This window comes from Emydura macquarii, unplaced genomic scaffold, assembly GCF_026122565.2.
Source record: "Emydura macquarii macquarii isolate MOO-44397 ecotype Brisbane River unplaced genomic scaffold, CSIRO-AGI_Emac_v2 contig_306, whole genome shotgun sequence".
Lineage (NCBI taxonomy): Eukaryota > Metazoa > Chordata > Testudines > Chelidae > Emydura > Emydura macquarii.
Genome location: NW_027130443.1, coordinates 11,199,678 through 11,217,317, shown reverse-complemented (window position 1 = coordinate 11,217,317; position 17,640 = coordinate 11,199,678). Strand labels below are relative to the sequence as shown.

At 42.3% G+C, this 17,640-nt stretch overlaps 1 protein-coding gene across 4 annotated transcripts in view; it reads left to right on the top strand.

Moving 5' to 3' along the window:
* The window catches only part of SBNO2 (strawberry notch homolog 2), a 101,588-nt gene that overhangs the window by 19,170 nt on the left and 64,778 nt on the right, over positions 1-17,640 (top strand). For all 4 annotated transcript variants that reach the window (XM_067559156.1, XM_067559160.1, XM_067559170.1 and 1 more), the window contains 3 exons: positions 3,641-3,864; positions 5,477-5,547; positions 17,178-17,301. In XM_067559156.1, the coding sequence (XP_067415257.1) occupies positions 3,739-3,864; positions 5,477-5,547; positions 17,178-17,301 (321 nt within the window). In that variant the 5' untranslated portion in view covers positions 3,641-3,738. The remainder of the gene's footprint in view (positions 1-3,640; positions 3,865-5,476; positions 5,548-17,177; positions 17,302-17,640) is intronic.

Genomic DNA, 17,640 nt, shown 5'->3' with positions numbered 1-17,640 from the left:
TGTTTAAGAAGAAATTGAGTCCTGTGGTCAATATTTTCTGCATCAGACGTTGTATAGGACTAATTCAGAAGAAGGGGAACTCTCAGGTATGTATTTTTTTTTTTTGAGGTACCCAGAAAAAAGGCAGATGATTTTTGGGTTCTTGCAGCTGGGCTGTATAACTGTTAGTCATTAATAGGATACTCAGAAAAGAAATCTCCACTTGTCATTTCTTCTGAAGCAAGCTAATGTGTGACAATAAAATACCACATGTATATTTTAGTAAGTGAATATTAGAGAGAGAGAGAGGGGTGAGAGAAGCTGAACTGGGTTGAGATACTGGAAATGTTGATAACAGGTTTACACGATCATTGGTGTGACTCAGGCTGGCCAGTCAATTACAGTAACAGCTGTGATAATTACTAGTAGAGAGGGGTGCAGTCTATCTGCCATGGAAGTCAGATTCTTTCTGTTGACTTCACAGCGAGTAGGCCAGGCCCCAGCTGGATAGGTAGTGAATGGTCATTTGACGTGGTCCAAACAGTAGAAGTGTTTAAATGAAGGCAGTTGAAGATGAGTGATTATCAGAGTCATGAAAAGAGAGGAACAGAGTGGGTTTATTAACAGACACTTCCAGTAATAGGCACTTTAAGAGAAATAGGGATTAAGCCACACTTATGGATGGGAAATGAGGTTATCCAATAAAACATTTTTATATTCTATTTTTTAACCGCTTTTGCTGACTCTTTCTCCTTATTCTTTCTTTGCTCCTGGTGGAGCATCTCAAGGGAAACTAGTGTAGGGCTAGAGAACATGATTATTAAAATACCAGTGGCCAGTCTACACTGGCAATGCATCCATGAATACAAGAGAAGTGCCAAATATAGACAAGGCCTTCGACTGATACCAAGCCTATGCCAGCTAGGAAATTGTCTAGCTGAGGGTAGGTTTACACTTACAATGCGGCATCGCTTCAGTGTTGTAGACCCTATCTGTCCCAATGGGAGGGATTTTTTCATCAGTGTAGGTAATCCACTTCCCTGACAGGTGGTAGAATTCTTCCGTCCTCATAGCACTGTCTACACTGGGGGTTCAGTTATGTCTCTCAGGGGTGTGGTTTTTCACACTCCTGGGAGAAGTAGCTATACTGCTGTAAAATCCTAGTGGAGACCAGGCCATAATAATCTAGAGAGCCTGCAAGCCTCAGAACATCCTTCTTCCTTATCCTCCTGATACCCAAATTGGCTGGTTTCTTTTATTAGGTTATTTCGTTATTTGGAGAATAAGCGGGCTCCATGCTTTTCAGTTCCTTTTTAATGTGTGCCTTTATTGTAACCTGGGAGTTTAAATTAATAACTTTGCTAGATACTAAAAATCATGGACTCAATGAGAGCACAGGATTTATAGCTCATTACACCAATTTGTAACCCACTAACCCTCGTTTATCCTGGGACTGTGAGGTCTTAACTGCTCGTCACCTTGAATGGCCTCTTGCAACATGTGTTTAACGCCTTTGCTTAACAATCTGTTCCACATCCTATGTAGCTGTGACACTCTGAGTACTTTTCCCAGACCTGAAGAAGGGCTCTTTGTGAGCTTGAAAACGTGTCTCTTTCATCAACAGAAGTGGGTACAATAGAAGTTACTGCCTCACTCATCTTGTCTCTGTAGGGGGGTGTGGGTGTGGGTTTTTTGTTTTTTGTTTTGTTTTGTCTTGTTTTAACCAGAAATAGACGTTCACTGAGACAGATAACTTTTAGGAGACTCTTCTGGCTTAAGGCATCAGTTATTCAGGTTTCTTGGTGCTCAGATACTAAGCTGATGAGGATTGTATAAATGCCTGTAGATAGGTGGTGAAGATTCAGTTCTGTCAGCTAAAAGCTAGGATAGAGATTTGTAGTGAAATATTGGGCTTGGGTCTGGGTGTGTGCATCAGACACACACCTCTTCCTAGAACTATCCATAACCACTTTTTCTTCCCTTTGCAGGGCAAAGGTCTCTAATTCTGTCCCTTTGCACCACTCCTATCTGCCAGTTTTCATATAAAGGCGTGACCTAGCGCATTATCTAGTGGCTAGAACAAAGGGCCAAATGTCCAGACTATTCCTGGCATCTCTCCCTAACTCTACCATGGAGTTGCTATGTAACGTCAGGGTAGTCACTTATGATCTGTTTTCCATCGATAAAATGGGGATGATACCTACCACACACGGAGTGTGAAGCTTAATTGAATGTTTTGAAAAACACTGAGATTCTTAGATTAAAAGATTGCATAGAAGGGGAGAGTCTTCAAAAAATAATTACCTTGCTTTGGGCTCCAAAAAGAACCAAACTGCCACAAATCCAGAGGAAATTTGTTTCTGAAAGTCCGTTGTGTACTGGAATAGTCAAAATGCAAGTCAGCTGACTTTTAGTTGTAACATTTAATGTCATGGTATTAGTATAAATGAATGCACAATATCTGATCTAGCCCATGTGTGCCTGGTGGGGGGAGGATAATGTTAGTGAATTCCTATGGACATCTTCCATGAAATATGGAAGAAACCTAGGAAGTGGGAGAGCACACCCTTGCCCTGTAAGCTGATTAATGTGTTAGTCTACTAGAGAGAGGAGCACATTGTCATTGATTCTCTGTGGAGCAAATAATCAGCCAAGTAACATATTTTCCTTCCATGGGTGAGTTTTCCTAGTTGAGCAGGGTGAATTTTTAACTGGCTCACTGCAGACATAGTGACTTGTTTACTCCCCAGCTGGCACCAGATAAACTGCATTCATAGAGAGAATCTCAGAAGTGTAGGACCTGCCCACTCCAATAGGTGATGCTTGAATTCTTTTGGGAATGAGGGGACCCAATGTGACCTGGGCATGAGTCTTTTCTGAAGTTGTTAGGACAGCGCAGTGCGTACCAGGCTCAGAATTAGATGCACAGGTTTTAATATGCATTCTAATTACTGATCGCTAGGGTCTGTACCCAGTTGACCTTGCTGACTTCATTCAGGGATTTTCCTTGCATTTTAGCTGCTTTCCAAGAATGTGAATGTGTTACATTGCCCATCAGCGGAGTGCAAGCCCATATCTCTTGTGTCATACAAAGATGGGCAAGTATTGTGAAATCAGAGAAATTTCACAATTGGATTAGATTCTCAGCTGTTCAGAATCTTTTTTTTTTTTTTTTTTTTTTTAAAAACCTCTTATGTGTGAAACAGACTTTGGAGTGTAACAGTACTTTCCAGATTCTTTGCTGCTCTACTGATTAAAAGTTGCCAGCCCTGTAGGGTGCATCTTCACTATGAAAAATGGTGTGTTCTTAACTCATGGTAGCTAACGTGGTAACTAAAATTTTAGTGAAGACAAGGCAGTTAGTATTTTAAAATGAGTTGGCAGGTCTAGGTAAATCTTAGACTCCCTCATAGTAACTCAATCTGTTAACTCTTGTAAAAGCTACAAACTGCTTTGTCTTCACCGGGATTTTACCTTGTTAGTTACTAATTTTTAGTTAACTCATGTTAAGAAAACACCAAGTAAAGACAAGACCTTAGACTTTTTATGGTGGGCTAGGGGACTCTACATAGCCTGCCCTTCACATCGCCGTCTTTTGATTAGATTGGACTAGGTACATTTCCTCCCACTTCACAAAATAGATATTTTATTTCTCTCATAGGTCATGCTGCAGGGTGAAGAGCACAGCTAAAGAACCTTCCACCACTCCTTAGAATATTCCACCAGCCCTGACAACTTCATGCAGCAGGAGAAAGCCTGATGCCCTCAGCACATTCTGCCATGGACGGAGGGAAGAACTTTCCACCGCATGAACACCAGCAGTCAGGCAATACACTATACAGTATGCCTAACCTCCAGACCCAGCTCAGTGTACCTGCCATGGAGGTAGGGCTCAGTCAGGTTGGCGTGGAAATGTAGGTGGGAGATGGATTTCGGAGTTTTTGCCAGAGGGCGGGTCACAGCAACATTAAAATCTTGGGAAACAGTATAAAGTTTACAGTTGCTATTTGGTAAATTGGCTTTCCTGGCTGCTGTCCAGTGGCATGATGGCTAGTGCTAGACATTTGAGGCAGCAGCTGCCACAATCTATGCTGACTTTGAAGTTGGGGGGAAAAAGCAAGATAATGATTGAAATGATGTAATTTTGAAGTCCATTATATTGCAACCTGCTAGGGTAGGAGATGAAGAATCTAAACTGGATTTTCAAACTTTCCGTTTGTTTCCACCCCTGCTGGCTTTCAAAGTACTAGACTTTAAAAGTGTTACTTGAAGCTGTGTCTTTTCTGACACTGGTACAGGACTGAATAGTATTTTATTAGCACTTACGGTCTTCAAGCAGGATTGGGTCCCATTGTAACATGCTATACAACACATGATTTTTTTAAAAAAGTCCCTGCCCCAGGTATCTTACAATCTAAATAGAGTGCCCCTTTGACCCCAGTACTTTTCAGTCTCTGATTATAACTAATCACTGCTGCTAAAGTTTGTACCTCTCTTAGTCTGGCTACTGGGAGACATTCAACACCTGCTGCGTAGCTAGGGAAGTTGGATATAAACAATTTTGAGGTCAACTTTAAAGGGATGTGAACTCTTAATGTTTTCAGAGAATATCTGCCCTCAGAAGATCAAATGCTCTTAAAGTGATGCAAGTCAGGTCCCCAAAATGAGGCACTTCAAATTACTAGTCACTTTTGAAAATCTTGACCTTTGAAGACCTCTCAAAATGATAGTATTTTTCCCCTTCCTTTCTTCCAATGGCAGCCCATTCAACATGCTGCAGCTAAAATCATGTCCCTTGCCTGCCACTCCAATCAGCCCTCTCTCTCTCACACACAACCTGGAGTCCCTCCATTGACTTCCTGTGTCTCTCCTCATCAAGTGTAAATTCTGTAGCTAAATAAATTATAACTTGGGATCTGGTTTTGCCCTTATATGGACATAGAAATAATCATTTAAAAAACCAATTACCATGCTTTCTCTTGCAAGTCAATGCCTCGTTGGACAGTGAACAATCGACAAAGGAGATTAATGTCAGTAGTTGAAAGATGACACAATATCCTGTTAGTGTCATGCTGATGTTGGTGCTTTGGCTTCACACTGAAATAGAACGTGCAATTGGTACTGAAAGCAGCTGGGGAGCAATAAACATGGCTGTCAAGGCATAAACTTTCCCAGACTAACTCCAGGTTAGCCGAGGCAGAGTCCAATTTCTACCAAGTTTGAGATTAACTGGGTAGGAGGGGAGAATAATCTCTGAGGATAATGACCCCTAAAGCTCTTCCTGGAATGAGTAACAGCGCAGCAGGTTTGCAAGTCAGAAGCGGTGTGTGGCATTAGATTAACCACCTATGAAAGATTAAAAGCCAGCACAGTTTGTTGTATTTGGGGAGAGAAGAGAGGTCACAGGACAAGGATTGATTTCTGAGCTACCAGTGTGATTTAGCAGAGTTGCAGTTTTCTGCTTGTGGAATTTTTCTCAGTATTGTTGTGCTTTCAGAACTCGATGCTGGCTCCTGATTGGTGGAACTCCTTCCCTTTCTCAGCTCCATCTTTCCCAAGTGAAAACCAGTAAGTGTTGTATATATAATTCCTCTACATACGTTCACACCCGATGATTCAACTGCTTCTTCAGTGCTTTCCTCGTTTACTTTGTTTAACTAACTGATGGGGAAATAATTGCATCACACTGTGTTCATGACATTTCACAAACTGCTACATCTTGGAAAAGAAGAGAAACAAGCAGCCTTTGTGAAGACATTGGAAACTTTGTCTTCGTGTAAGCTTTGAAACTGATTTAGGGGTGAAAAGGCCTTGTTAGAGTCAAGATTTGTTAACTAATGGAGTTCATAAAATACGCCGTTAATACAATCTAGCTATACTAATATATCATAGAGGCATGTAGCTTTATATGGACAGTGCAGGGAAGAAGGAAGGTATTACTGTGCTGAGGAAGGTAGAGTGACACATTTAGGATGAGGTGATATTAAAAGCTATGGCAATATAGATGGTTGGAAGCTAATAATTCCTAGTAGTATCACCTCTACTGAATCAAGCCTTCATTTTAAGTTGCTAGCACATTTATATACAAACTGCACATGTCATTTAACTGCAAACCATAGCATATCAAGATTAGTGCATTTTTCTCTGGTTATAACTGACACACTTTGCTAGTAACCTCATTACTAATCCCACAAAGCATGAGGAGGTGAGAAGTATGAGCTGATGTGAGAAATTGTAACTTCCTCCTAAGTAAATCCCCACCATCTGTGTACACCCTGCATAGTTAAATTCTGTAAAAGGCACAGCTGTAATGGTTTCAGGAAACTGGTCATAGGAACAATAGTCCCCACTATGGTACAATACTGGCTTACATTTTTCCTGATAGATTCACTGGAAAATGTCCTGTTCAGTACCTTGAAGATAAGTGCTTTGAATAAAGATGTTTTGAATGTTCTCTGCTTACTTTAGAGTCAGTCTGAATGCCACTTCCCTCTTGGTCACAAAACTGTGAACACCTGTCCACCCGGGTAGGCAGGACACTGGATATGACGCACCTTCTTTGGGATTTTCTCAGCTTGAGTGTCTAGCAGCAGGGAGATGTGTGAGCAGCAGTGCATTGTGCCACCACAAAATGGATCGGCGCTCAGGCTGAGACTTGGGCCAGTGAGCGTTGGGAGGCGGGATCGTGTCGCTTTCAGTCCTGTCTGGTGAATGGGAGGAGTGGCACAGACGGGGTCTAGGGCGAGCTGTGTCTGTCCCTTGTTTTTGTTTCCTGTGGGAGGGTTGTTTTTAGGCAGCGGGGGTAGGGCTAATGGAAGGAAAGTACAATAGGGCTCCCAAACTTGAGCAAAGTTGTTAACTTTTGGTATAGACCCTTGGGCATCATTCAGGGGTGTGAGGACTTAGCCCAGCCCTCCACCTATTTAATGTCTCAATAGGAGAACAGAAAGCTCCTTTGTGATGAATCTCCCCTTTTTGGTGTTAGGTCGTAGGTTTGTTTACACTTTATTTTAAAACCTGCTTCAGCGAGTCTCAGAAATCGGCGCTAAAAACAGCAGCGTGAACATTGTGAATCAGGCTGGAGATCAGGCTTTAAACCTCCTCCTCCACCCCCCCCCCCCAACTGCCCCCGCCCCCAGGCTTCAGAGGTCCGCCTCCAGCTCAAGTCTGAAGGTCTACACAGCTGTTTTTATCACCATAAAGTGAGCCCCATGAGCCTGAGTCTGTTGATCTGGGCTCTGAGACTTGCTGCCGGGGGTTTTAAATCACGTTCTCTGTGACTCCCAGCCTAGTCACCAGCCATTAGAATCCAGCTACTCTGTTCACATAACACTAGTGTTATCTGCCTTGTTTTTCTTTCTGCTTTTGCCTGCCAAACCCATCCCACCTCTCTGTGGGAAACAAGTTAGCCAGCAATGACAGGGTGAACAGAATTATAAAACAGATTTTGCTAAATGGTTACCAAAAATCTGTTGTGCATGTGGTGGAAGTTATTCAGCCTTGTTAGTTACTCCTCAAAGCAGGAATTTGGGCAGGAGTTATCGGATAATCTCAGCCTCTTTGCTGTTAGCCAGCCTGTCTGCGTGCTTGGAAGAGGGTGTGCTTTTTTTTTTGAAGATGATTCCTGTAAATTACACGTTCTGTATCCTCAAGGGAGTTATAATAGAATTTCTGTGTTACTATATTGAACCACAGGTTGAGATGAAATTTATCTATTGTTTTTCCTCCTCTTGTTTGATTGTTTGCTGTCTTTTTATCCTTCACTTTCTCCCTATTCATTGCTAGTCCTCACTACTCACATACACTGTGCTAATGACATTATTATGTTCCTGAGCCTGCCTTAAGCACAGGCGTAACTTTACATGCTAGAGTAGTCCTGTTGACTTAATAGAATTTTTACCACATGTAAAATAATATCTGTACCTCAGTCTTTCCAGGATTGGGAGCCTATAAAAGCATTTATTTGGTAGAGGATGCTGAAGTTAAGGTTGCAAAATAGTTTCAGTTGTAGCTTCCTGTTTTTATATGCTCATAAGATTACAAAAAATTCACCTTTCAGATGAACTTTACCAGGCTTTTATTCCATACAAAGGTGACACTTTACAAAAAAAAAAAAAAAAAAAAAGCTGGAGCAAACCCTGTAGCAGGTTAGCAAGGTGTGTGTGTTTATAGGAAATACGTCTTTTGCTGGAGAGAGAGAAAATTATCACACTTTTTGTGATTACACAATTTTCAACCATTTCTTTTCCCCAAATGTAGATGAACTGACTGAGCATTTACTAAATTTTTAAAGTTCGGCTGTTTTGGAATTGTGTGTAATGAGCATGCACAGTAGAAACTTGGAGAGTTCAATCTTACACAGTTGTGTTGTTTTCACACTGCTCACCTATGTGTTTAATTGCAACTATTGTGCCCTTACACTTTTCTTTAAAACAATCTACGAGGTTAAATGCAAGAAAAAAGTTAATGAAACATTACATTCAAAGAGTTAAAGTGGCAAAGTCAGGAAATACAAGCCAAGGTACTGGCAGTAGCACTAACTTGGCCAAGTTGAACATGTGCCATGTTTTTCTTATTTAATGTATCGATTAATGTATTACTGGTAAACGTATAGTCCCAAACATCCAGGATGTGCACAGTCTGGTCGAGCTGATGTTGCCTCTGGAATCTTAAAGGGACACTGACAATCTGACAATGGCTCATTTAAAAAAAAATCCACTCTCTGATAGATCACCCTTTAAATAATACAGTAGCAATTACAAAAAAAATCTTTATAATTTCTCTCCGCTCTCCTGTTAGAAGGGACCTTTGGATGGATCTGAGAGCAATATCAGCAAGCAGGCACCGGCCAATGGCTCCTCCCACTTGTCTTTCTTTCTGCAGACATACCTGTTTTTTGCCTGTCCAACTTCATTTTCAGCTCTAAGGCTGCTGTCACTGGTAACATCTCCTGTGAGAGGTCATGGTGGCATCAGCAAAGCAACAAAACTCACTCGACACAAAAGTGTTGTCAAATGAGCAAAGTAAACCACGGGGGAAAAAGGGAGGAGGAACAATAAAGGCTCTCCTCTGATCTCTCTTTGACTATATTCTTAGGGAGGGGAACTGTAATGCCAGTAGCTACATCACTTTCAGTGAGATTTGCAAGTAGCCAGTGTCTCTTTCACCTTTTGAATTTCCTGCTTTTTTGTGATAATACCTCTGCAACCTCAATACTGCATTAATGTATTTTGCATTTCATTTATATGACACTGTAGTTGAAAAGAACCTTGTTAAACAGTGAAAATACAGAAATAGATTTAAAAAAAAGAAAAGAAAAACAATATCGTGGACCCTTCTCTGTTGTCACAGACTCCATGTGGGAGGAGTCTCATTTATCAGTGGCTGTATTTAGATATGGCTTGTTCTCATAGCAACAGCTTTGTCCCGAAGCAGGTTTTCCCTATTTCTTTAAAGTCCATAACTTTCACACTACAAAGAATTTAGTTAAACAAGAGGTAGCAAAGTTTGCACTTTTTTTCAAAACCTTCTTGCCCCCACAAAAAAATTACAATATTTTAAAAATTAGTCTTGTAAAATGGTGAACAAGCAAATGAAGAGGATCCTATCTAGGGAAAATGTTTATATGTACAGTATTTCTAAGGCAACGAGCACTATAATAGCAGGCTCCCGTTACAATAATAGCCTTGATGCTTGATTCCTCATCAGTGTAAATCTGGAGTAACTCTGTTGATGTCAGTGGTATTACCCTGTATAACTCCACTGTTGTCAGCTGAGTTACACTTTGGTGAGTGAGTGGAGAGAATCAGGCCCCGTGTGTTTAGCAGACAATGTTTCTCAAAATTTGGAACAGTGCTTTCCTCCCTGACTTCTCCCCCACCAATCTAAATATGGGGTAATAGTGGTTGTAATAATAAATTATAAAACAAGCTCTGAAGAAGCATTAATTGCAGCCTCATGGTGAAGAGGGCAAGGGCTGAGATGAATGCCAAGGCAGGAGTGATTTCCATGGCCTACAGTCTACACAAGCAAGGCCCAATCACTTGCTGATCCACAATGTAATGATATCCTCTAAAAGGAGGGTGTAGTGTCAAAGCACAAATGCCTGATGACATGCAAGGAATAAGGTCTCTCATATAGCCAGAGCATGCACCAATAAAGCTTCACATACCAAGAGGACATTTGGTCTGTCACTTTATAGACAGCTTGTGTAAAGAATAATATCTCAGTAAGGGCTGCTGCGACCTGCTTAAACTGCCAGGTAACTGAGAACCCTCTGGTAGAGGGAATTGCAGTGCGGGGCACTGAATCATTTACGAGACAGATTCGCAGTTGCTGTTCGAGTATGCAGGCTCTGCTAACTAGAACCTAAGTTTCAGAAAGACTGAGGAAACGATCAGAAGTTTAAACAAATTATCTCATTAGAGAGAGTGAAATAGCCCTGTCTTAACAACTGTCAGCTGCACTTATGCCAAATGACCTGGGTACGTCAAAGTGCAACTTAGTTCAGTGTCTCCAAACTCTACAACTGCTCCCAGTGTTTAGGGTTGGTGGGCAATGAGAGAGCCATCTTGTTCCTTACACATCTAAAGCATTCAGTTTATATGGAGACCCATCTCCTTCCCAAATGTGTCTGCATCTAGATATCAGTTAAGCCTTGTCGGAGTCCACAGCCTAAGTCCTCTTTGATTGTGTCCAGTAGCTTATTTGTATCCGTCCCTAGAATGTAGATTTTTCGTCGTCATCATTCAGTTTATCTGGGATAAGTCTCTTTAAAATGCAGCCATCAGACTTGTCTCTGGTCACATTTATACTGCACTTAAACCAATGTGACACTGGTTAGCTCATTTTAATGTGATAAATGAATTAAGCTCTGCATATTAATACAGCCCCAACCACCCTTTATGCAAAAGTCTGAGTGAACAAATGGTCTTTGTACTGTGCCCTAAAAATCAATGGATATGGGCTCTGTCAAAATGAGAGAGGAAGCAAATTTCAGAATTGAAAGCTCTCTGCTGCAAACGTCCTGTGCTTACTCATTCAAATTGAGGGACTGTAAGAGGTTCTCCATTCCTAGCTGATAATATCAAAGAACTGAAAGATGAAGGAGAGGTACCAGGCCATCTGGTTTATTCCTTCAACAAGGGCAAGATTGTTTTCCATAGTAATGTCTAGTGCTATCTGTTTATCAACAATAATGTGCTCAGCTGTACACAGGACAGAAAAATAGATGGTTCCTGCCTGGCAGTAGTGAAAGATACACACAGGATGAGATGGGGACATATTGGGAAGTTCCAGGCATGGAGTTTACTTGGTGGCTGATAATCTTATTTTTTAAATGTCTCAAATGGTCAGTTTCCTCCACTCTCCCTTGGAAGAAATGTTGCATTTTTTAATACATCTTAGGTTCATAAGATAAGTCCCTTTTAGCCAAATCTTTGGGCATTACCTGAGTGGCTCTATTGCGAGGGTGGGGAGGACTGGTGGTAGAATCTTATTTCCCTAACTTATACCCGTTTGAAAGGAGAACACATAAGTCAGTGTGTACGTATCTCTCTCTTTCCTTGCTTGTTCGTTTTAAGCTGTTTGTTTCAGAGATGTGAAACACTAGCCTTCCATCTTTTCTGTCTGTCCAGTTTCAGTGAAGGTGATTAGCTGTTCACAAAACAGTAACTTGCTTAGAATGTGGCGGCTATACATACTGTAAGACACCAGTAAGTATGATAGTCTCTGGCTTGATCTGTTATGTGTTTGGGAGATGGAGTACAGTAATTATGTGGGTGTTGGTTACAACTCCACAGTTAAAGATGAGTGCAGTTCTGTACCTAAGGCAGGGACGCAACCTCAGTTTTATATGAAGAATAGAGTATATCCTCTCCAATCTTACAGCACTTACTCTTTGAGTTCAGAAAGAATTTTCTGAGAATTTTCAAGTAAAGGGATTAGTAGTTTGACTTTAATGGTCCCGTTGTTATTGATCTTAAAATTCAGCACCTGGCTCTCATTTTATTGAGCCCAAAGAAATTATAATGGAATAACACTCTTCAAACGTCCCATATAGTTCAAGTTCACTGAAATCTCAGTGTGAGTAACATTTGAATACATTAGGTTTTAATTAAGTTAACTTATAAACAATTGTATCTAATTGTTATGATTGTACAAATTAGTCAGGGCCAGATTGGTAGCTCATGTCATTTTAAATGCAAACATTTCAGCTAATGTGCATGGTGCAAGTGCATTGCTTGAAATGAGTCAGTGGAGTGAAGGAGCTGTACGGATGTCAGGTTCTCACTGATAGAAGACTTGAACCAACTGTTACTAGATTGACCCCAACTGTCATTGCCCCTAAAGGTTCCATGGCTGTATGCTAGCTTCTCTGTTTCATCACAGGGAGTCCCGGTTTGGTGGAACAGATCAAAAGGTTACTCAGACTGAGACTCCTGCTGGGCAAGGTAAACACTCCCCCAGAGTGTAGGGGGCATCAGTGATGAGACATGGATTTCTGTGGGGGGGGAAAAAGGGGTGTGTATATGCCCTGTGATTTTCTCTCCTCTGCCCTATTCCCCTTACAGAGAGCTTACGGGACTGTCTTCAAGTCACACAAATGTGTGGCAGAACCAGGAACTGAACCCAGAGCTTGGGAAGCTATGTACTAGAGTGGATAGAGCACTGGACTGGAAGTCAGGAGACCTGAATTCTAATCCCTGCTCTGCCACTGACCAACTGTGTGCCCATAGGCAAGTCACTTCCCCTCTCTGCTTCTGTTGTCCCACCCGATCTTTTGTCTGTCTTGTTTACTTATAGTGTGAGCTCTTTGGGGCAAGGACTCTCTCTTTCTGCGTGTATAGCTCTTAGCGCAGTGGGGCCTTGATCTTGGATGGGACATCCAGATGTAGCTGCAATCCAAATACTAACCCTGAATCACAACCTAATACCTTAACACAAGACCACCCCTCCTCTCAACCCCACAGCACTACAGTGATTTAAGGTTATATTTCACCAGTTGAACTTTGGGTCAAGATCAAGCCACAAGTAAAATGGGTTTGCCTGCCAGCCTAGCTCCTAGCAGATACGATGCAGACATCAGTTTTCTGTAGATATAATATGTGTTCTGGTGAGGCTGACCACCAGTGCGGGTGCACGTTGGAATTGAGATGCATTGACAGGCGGTCGCATCTGGAAAACCTTGCCTGGCACCTGTTCACAGTGTGCTTTGCTTTACTGAGTACTGTCAGTTTCGTAAGCACATGCATTCTCCCTTGGAGTGGGACGCATTACGTCTCACATACAGCCTTCCTTTATGTCCAAGAGCGCAGTGATTGCTTTCTGATGGCTAAGGTTACTACCTTAATTTCCATACTAATGTTGCATCCTTCTATTGGATTTTAGTTTAGGTGAGCAAAGAGGCTGTTTCTATTAGAAAGGAAATTGAAATTCGGCTTTGATTTACAGAAATCCTCCCTATTCCTCACCTCAGTAACACGCGCCTCAGAATGGAAGTGATGTAAAAGCGGCTTGTTTTGAGAAGGTTTTTCTTTTGTCATAGTGAATTGATGCCATCAGTCTCTCTACACCGCAGTTTGCTGCCATGTTCACAAGCTTTTGAACCTGTCCCACTTGCACTCATTTGGTGATATAACAAAAGCTAACATACTGGTAGTGGCTGTCTTCCAACCTTCCACAGCAAAGCAAAAAGCAAAACGATAATACCAAAGGTACTGAAAAAGGCTGGCCTATAGCATTAGCTATATGGCTTTCTTGTGAGGTTTTTGCCAAGTTGCAGGTAGTTTTTTTAGTTTTGTTTACAATACTGCATGTGAGGAGATGGCATCTCCATTTTACAGCTGGAGAAATCGCAGTCCAGAGAGGTGAAGTGATTTGTTCAAGGCCAGATGAGGAGTCGAATTCATGTCTGGTGTAAGTCCGTTGAAGCTGGTGGATGGACACTGGGAACAGATTTGGCCTGGTGAATCTGTAAGAGCTGGGAAAGGTGCCTTGTCACTCAGAATTGAGAAGTGATTAGCATTGGACTATACTGGATTTTTAAAAATTCTCTCTGTAAGAGCACAGGGTTAGGGACCTGCTTTGGGGCTGCTTAGCAGTAGGTAAACTTCTCGCAGCATCAGTAAGGATAGAGAAGAAATTCAGTGGTAGCAGTTCATAGGCTATTGTGAAAAGCAATTTCTGCTGCTCTTTGCCAGGATTTTACCTTCAATTATGTGGTGAAAGAGGTATAAATTTAGTCATAAGAGGGAGAGACCTATGTGTCTGTTTGCATGTAAATGTAGCCCATTGAGTGTATTTACCAATCCTGCACGTGTATTAACTATAGGCATGCTGTGTTAATGAACAACTAGCTAGCCAAGACCTTTTAATTGCTTGACAGTACTTTAGTTGCCCAATATTTCCAATCTCCTCTACTAACTGATTTTTCTTGTTGCTTGGACGTTCACTTCCTGTGGGTTCTGTGGCCTTGACATCACTCGGAATGTCTGACTTTCCACAAGGGCAATTCAGCCGGACCGTGTGAAACATTCAAGCAGTTTTAGCATGCAAATGTCCTGGGTGAGAATTGACCAAACTGTTTGAATGAACGTCTGTTATAGCCACATTACCAAAAGGATTACTGAGCACATTCCTTCCTCCTCCGAAGGGAGTTAACCTGTGCATGCAGCATGTAATAGCAAAACCAAAAGTAGATCCTGTAACGTAAGCCCAAGTCTGCTGACAGAAGGAATGGAAGGATTCATTCCCGCAGTGCTGAAGGAACAGGTTCAAGACTATTTAGAAGGATTGGACATTCACAAGTCCATGGGGCCGGATGCAATGCACCCGAGGGTGCTGAGGGAGTTGGCTGAGGTGATTTCAGAGCCATTGGCTATTATCTTTGAAAGCTCGTGGCAACAGGGGGAGGTCCCTGAGGACTGGAAAAAAGCAAATATAGTGCCCATCTTCAAAAAAGGGAGGAAAGAGGATCCGGGGAACTACAGACCGGTCAGCCTCACCTCAATCCCTGGAAAGATCATGGAGCAGGTCCTTAAGGAATCCATTTTAAGGCACTTGGAAGAGAGGAAGGTGATCAGGATCAGTCAACACGGATTCACCAAGGGAAAGTCATGCCTGACCAACCTGATTGCTTTCTATGATGAGGTGACTGGCTCTGTGGATGTGGGGAAGGCGGTGGATGTGATATACCTTGACTTTAGCAAAGCTTTTGATACGGTTTCTCGCAGTATTCTTATCAGCAAGTTAAAGAAGTATGGGTTGGATGAATGGACTATAAAATGGATAGTGAACTGGCTAGAGCATAGGGCTCAACGAGTAGTGATCAATGGCTCCATGTCTAGCTGGCAACCGGTCACAAGCGGAGTTCCCCAGGGGTCGGTCCTGGGGCCGGTTTTGTTCAACATCTTTATTAATGATCTGGAGGATGGGGTAGATTGCACCCTCAGCAAGTTTGCGGATGACACTAAGCTGGGGGGAGTGGTAGATACCCTGCAAGGTAGGGATAGGATACAGAGTGACCTAAACAAACTGGAGGATTGGGCCAAAAGAAATCTAATGAGGTTCAACAAAGAAAAGTGCAGAGTCCTCCACTTAGGAAGAAAGAATCCCATGCACAGCTATAGACTGGGGACCGACGAGCTGGGCAGCAGCTCTGCAGAAAAGGACCTGGGGGTAACAGTGGATAAAAAGCTGGATATGAGTCAGCAGTGTGCCCTGGTTGTCAAGAAGGCCAATGGCATATTGGGCTGCATTAGGAGGGGCATTGCTAGCAGGTCACGGGAAGTGATTATTCCCCTCTATTCGGCATTGGTGAGGCCGCATTTAGAATATTGTGTCCAGTTTTGGGCCCCCCAATACAAAAAGGATGTGGACAAGTTGGAGAGAGTCCAGCGGAGGGCAACCAAAATGATTAGGGGGCTGGAGCACAGGACTTATGAGGAGAGGCTGAGGGAACTGGGCTTGTTTAGTCTGCAAAAGAGAAGAGTGAGGGGGGATTTGATAGCGGCCTTTAACTACCTGAAAGGGGGTTCTAGGGAGGATGGGGCTAGGCTGTTCTCGGTGGTGGCAGATGACAGAACAAGGAGCAACGGTCTCAAGTTGCAGGGCGGGAGGTCTAGGTTGGACATTAGGAAAAAGTTTTTTACTAGGAGGGTGGTGAAGCACTGGAATGGGTTACCTAGGGAGGTGGTGGAATCTCCATCCTTAGAGGTTTTTAAGCTGCGGCTTGACAAAGCCCTGGTTGGGATGATATAGCAGGGGTTAGTCCTGCTTTGAGCAGGGGGTTGGACTAGATGACCTCCTGAGGTCCCTTCCAACTCTAATATTCTATGATTCTATGATTCTATGATTTGGCTCTTATCAGTTCACAGTTCTTACCTGCCTAATGTTTACAGGATGTAAACACTGGGTTGTTGGGCATGTGTTTCACTCAGAAGAGCATAATCTGGAGATCTTGCTTTGTTCACTGATTGGTGTGACTCAGAGATTGCTCTGTACCTAGATAGTGATCAGCTCAGAGTCATTCATCCCATAAAACTCTTCCTGGGTTAGTAGGCATGTCCCTGCCCCTTCTTTCAGGTTGTTTTCAAGTTATAACACTCCAGCCTAGCAGCATAGTCTGTTCATGGTTGGTGCACCATTAGTGTAACTATCTCCCAGTCTGGTCTTAGTCCCGAATGGAAGAATAAGGGTTGTTGCTGTCCCCCCATTTTGGAAGATGGTTAGTGGTTGAGTTTTACCAGGGGACTGTTGTTTCTTATGGGGTGAACCGTGATTCTGCTTTGTAAGAGTTAATATTTCCCCATATAGAGCATATTTGATCCTAGGGTCCTGTTGTGCCTTCCAAATGCTAATTTCTCTGGTGCTCTAAAAGCAGTTTTATTTGCACTTCATTTTTAGGATTGAACTGGAATTCCTTGAAACCTAATCTCTATCAAATCCACTCAGCTTGTATGCACTACTGAGAGTTGAATCTTTAGCCTTTTGATTATGGTAGAGCTCAGGAGAGCTGAGTATTAGAATATGAAAATATCATTAATAGGTTTATTGTTGTTTGCCCTGTAGACATCTGTTCCGCACAAAATCACCTGTTAAAATCAATCTCTTGCCCGAGTCAATATTAAGAAACAGTTCACCCCTGTACTCCTTGCTAGGAATGAGAGAAAGTCACTGCTGTCCTTGTCTCTTTACAGGCAATATTTTAATACCACTTCCAATTTTTACATGAATTCCATCAGCAGACAACCTTTCCCAGAGACGAACTATGCATCTGTGGGCCTCGCTGACTTCTTACCAAAAAATGGTGATTTTCCTCAGGTATGTGAAGAGTTTGTCATGGCTGTCTGTGTCTTTGGGTGAAATGGGTATTGTACGGGTTTTGGATTATCCAAAGGGGAAGAGGGTGAGGTAATGTATTGTGTGTTTTAAAATAGCTGATGTGATTTGGGTGTGTTTTCAATACTCTGAGAGAGACTTTGGAAGCAGTTCATGGGTTTGGTGGCTGCTCAGTGGAGGTAAAGTCATAGGTGATGCAAGTTACATGTTGGTAAGTTGATGTGCCGGACATACTAAAGGGAAAAATGTAAGTTAAAGAAGGCTCCCATTAGTTATACCATCACTTAATCACCTCTGAACTTGGCTCTTCGGGTTTTCATC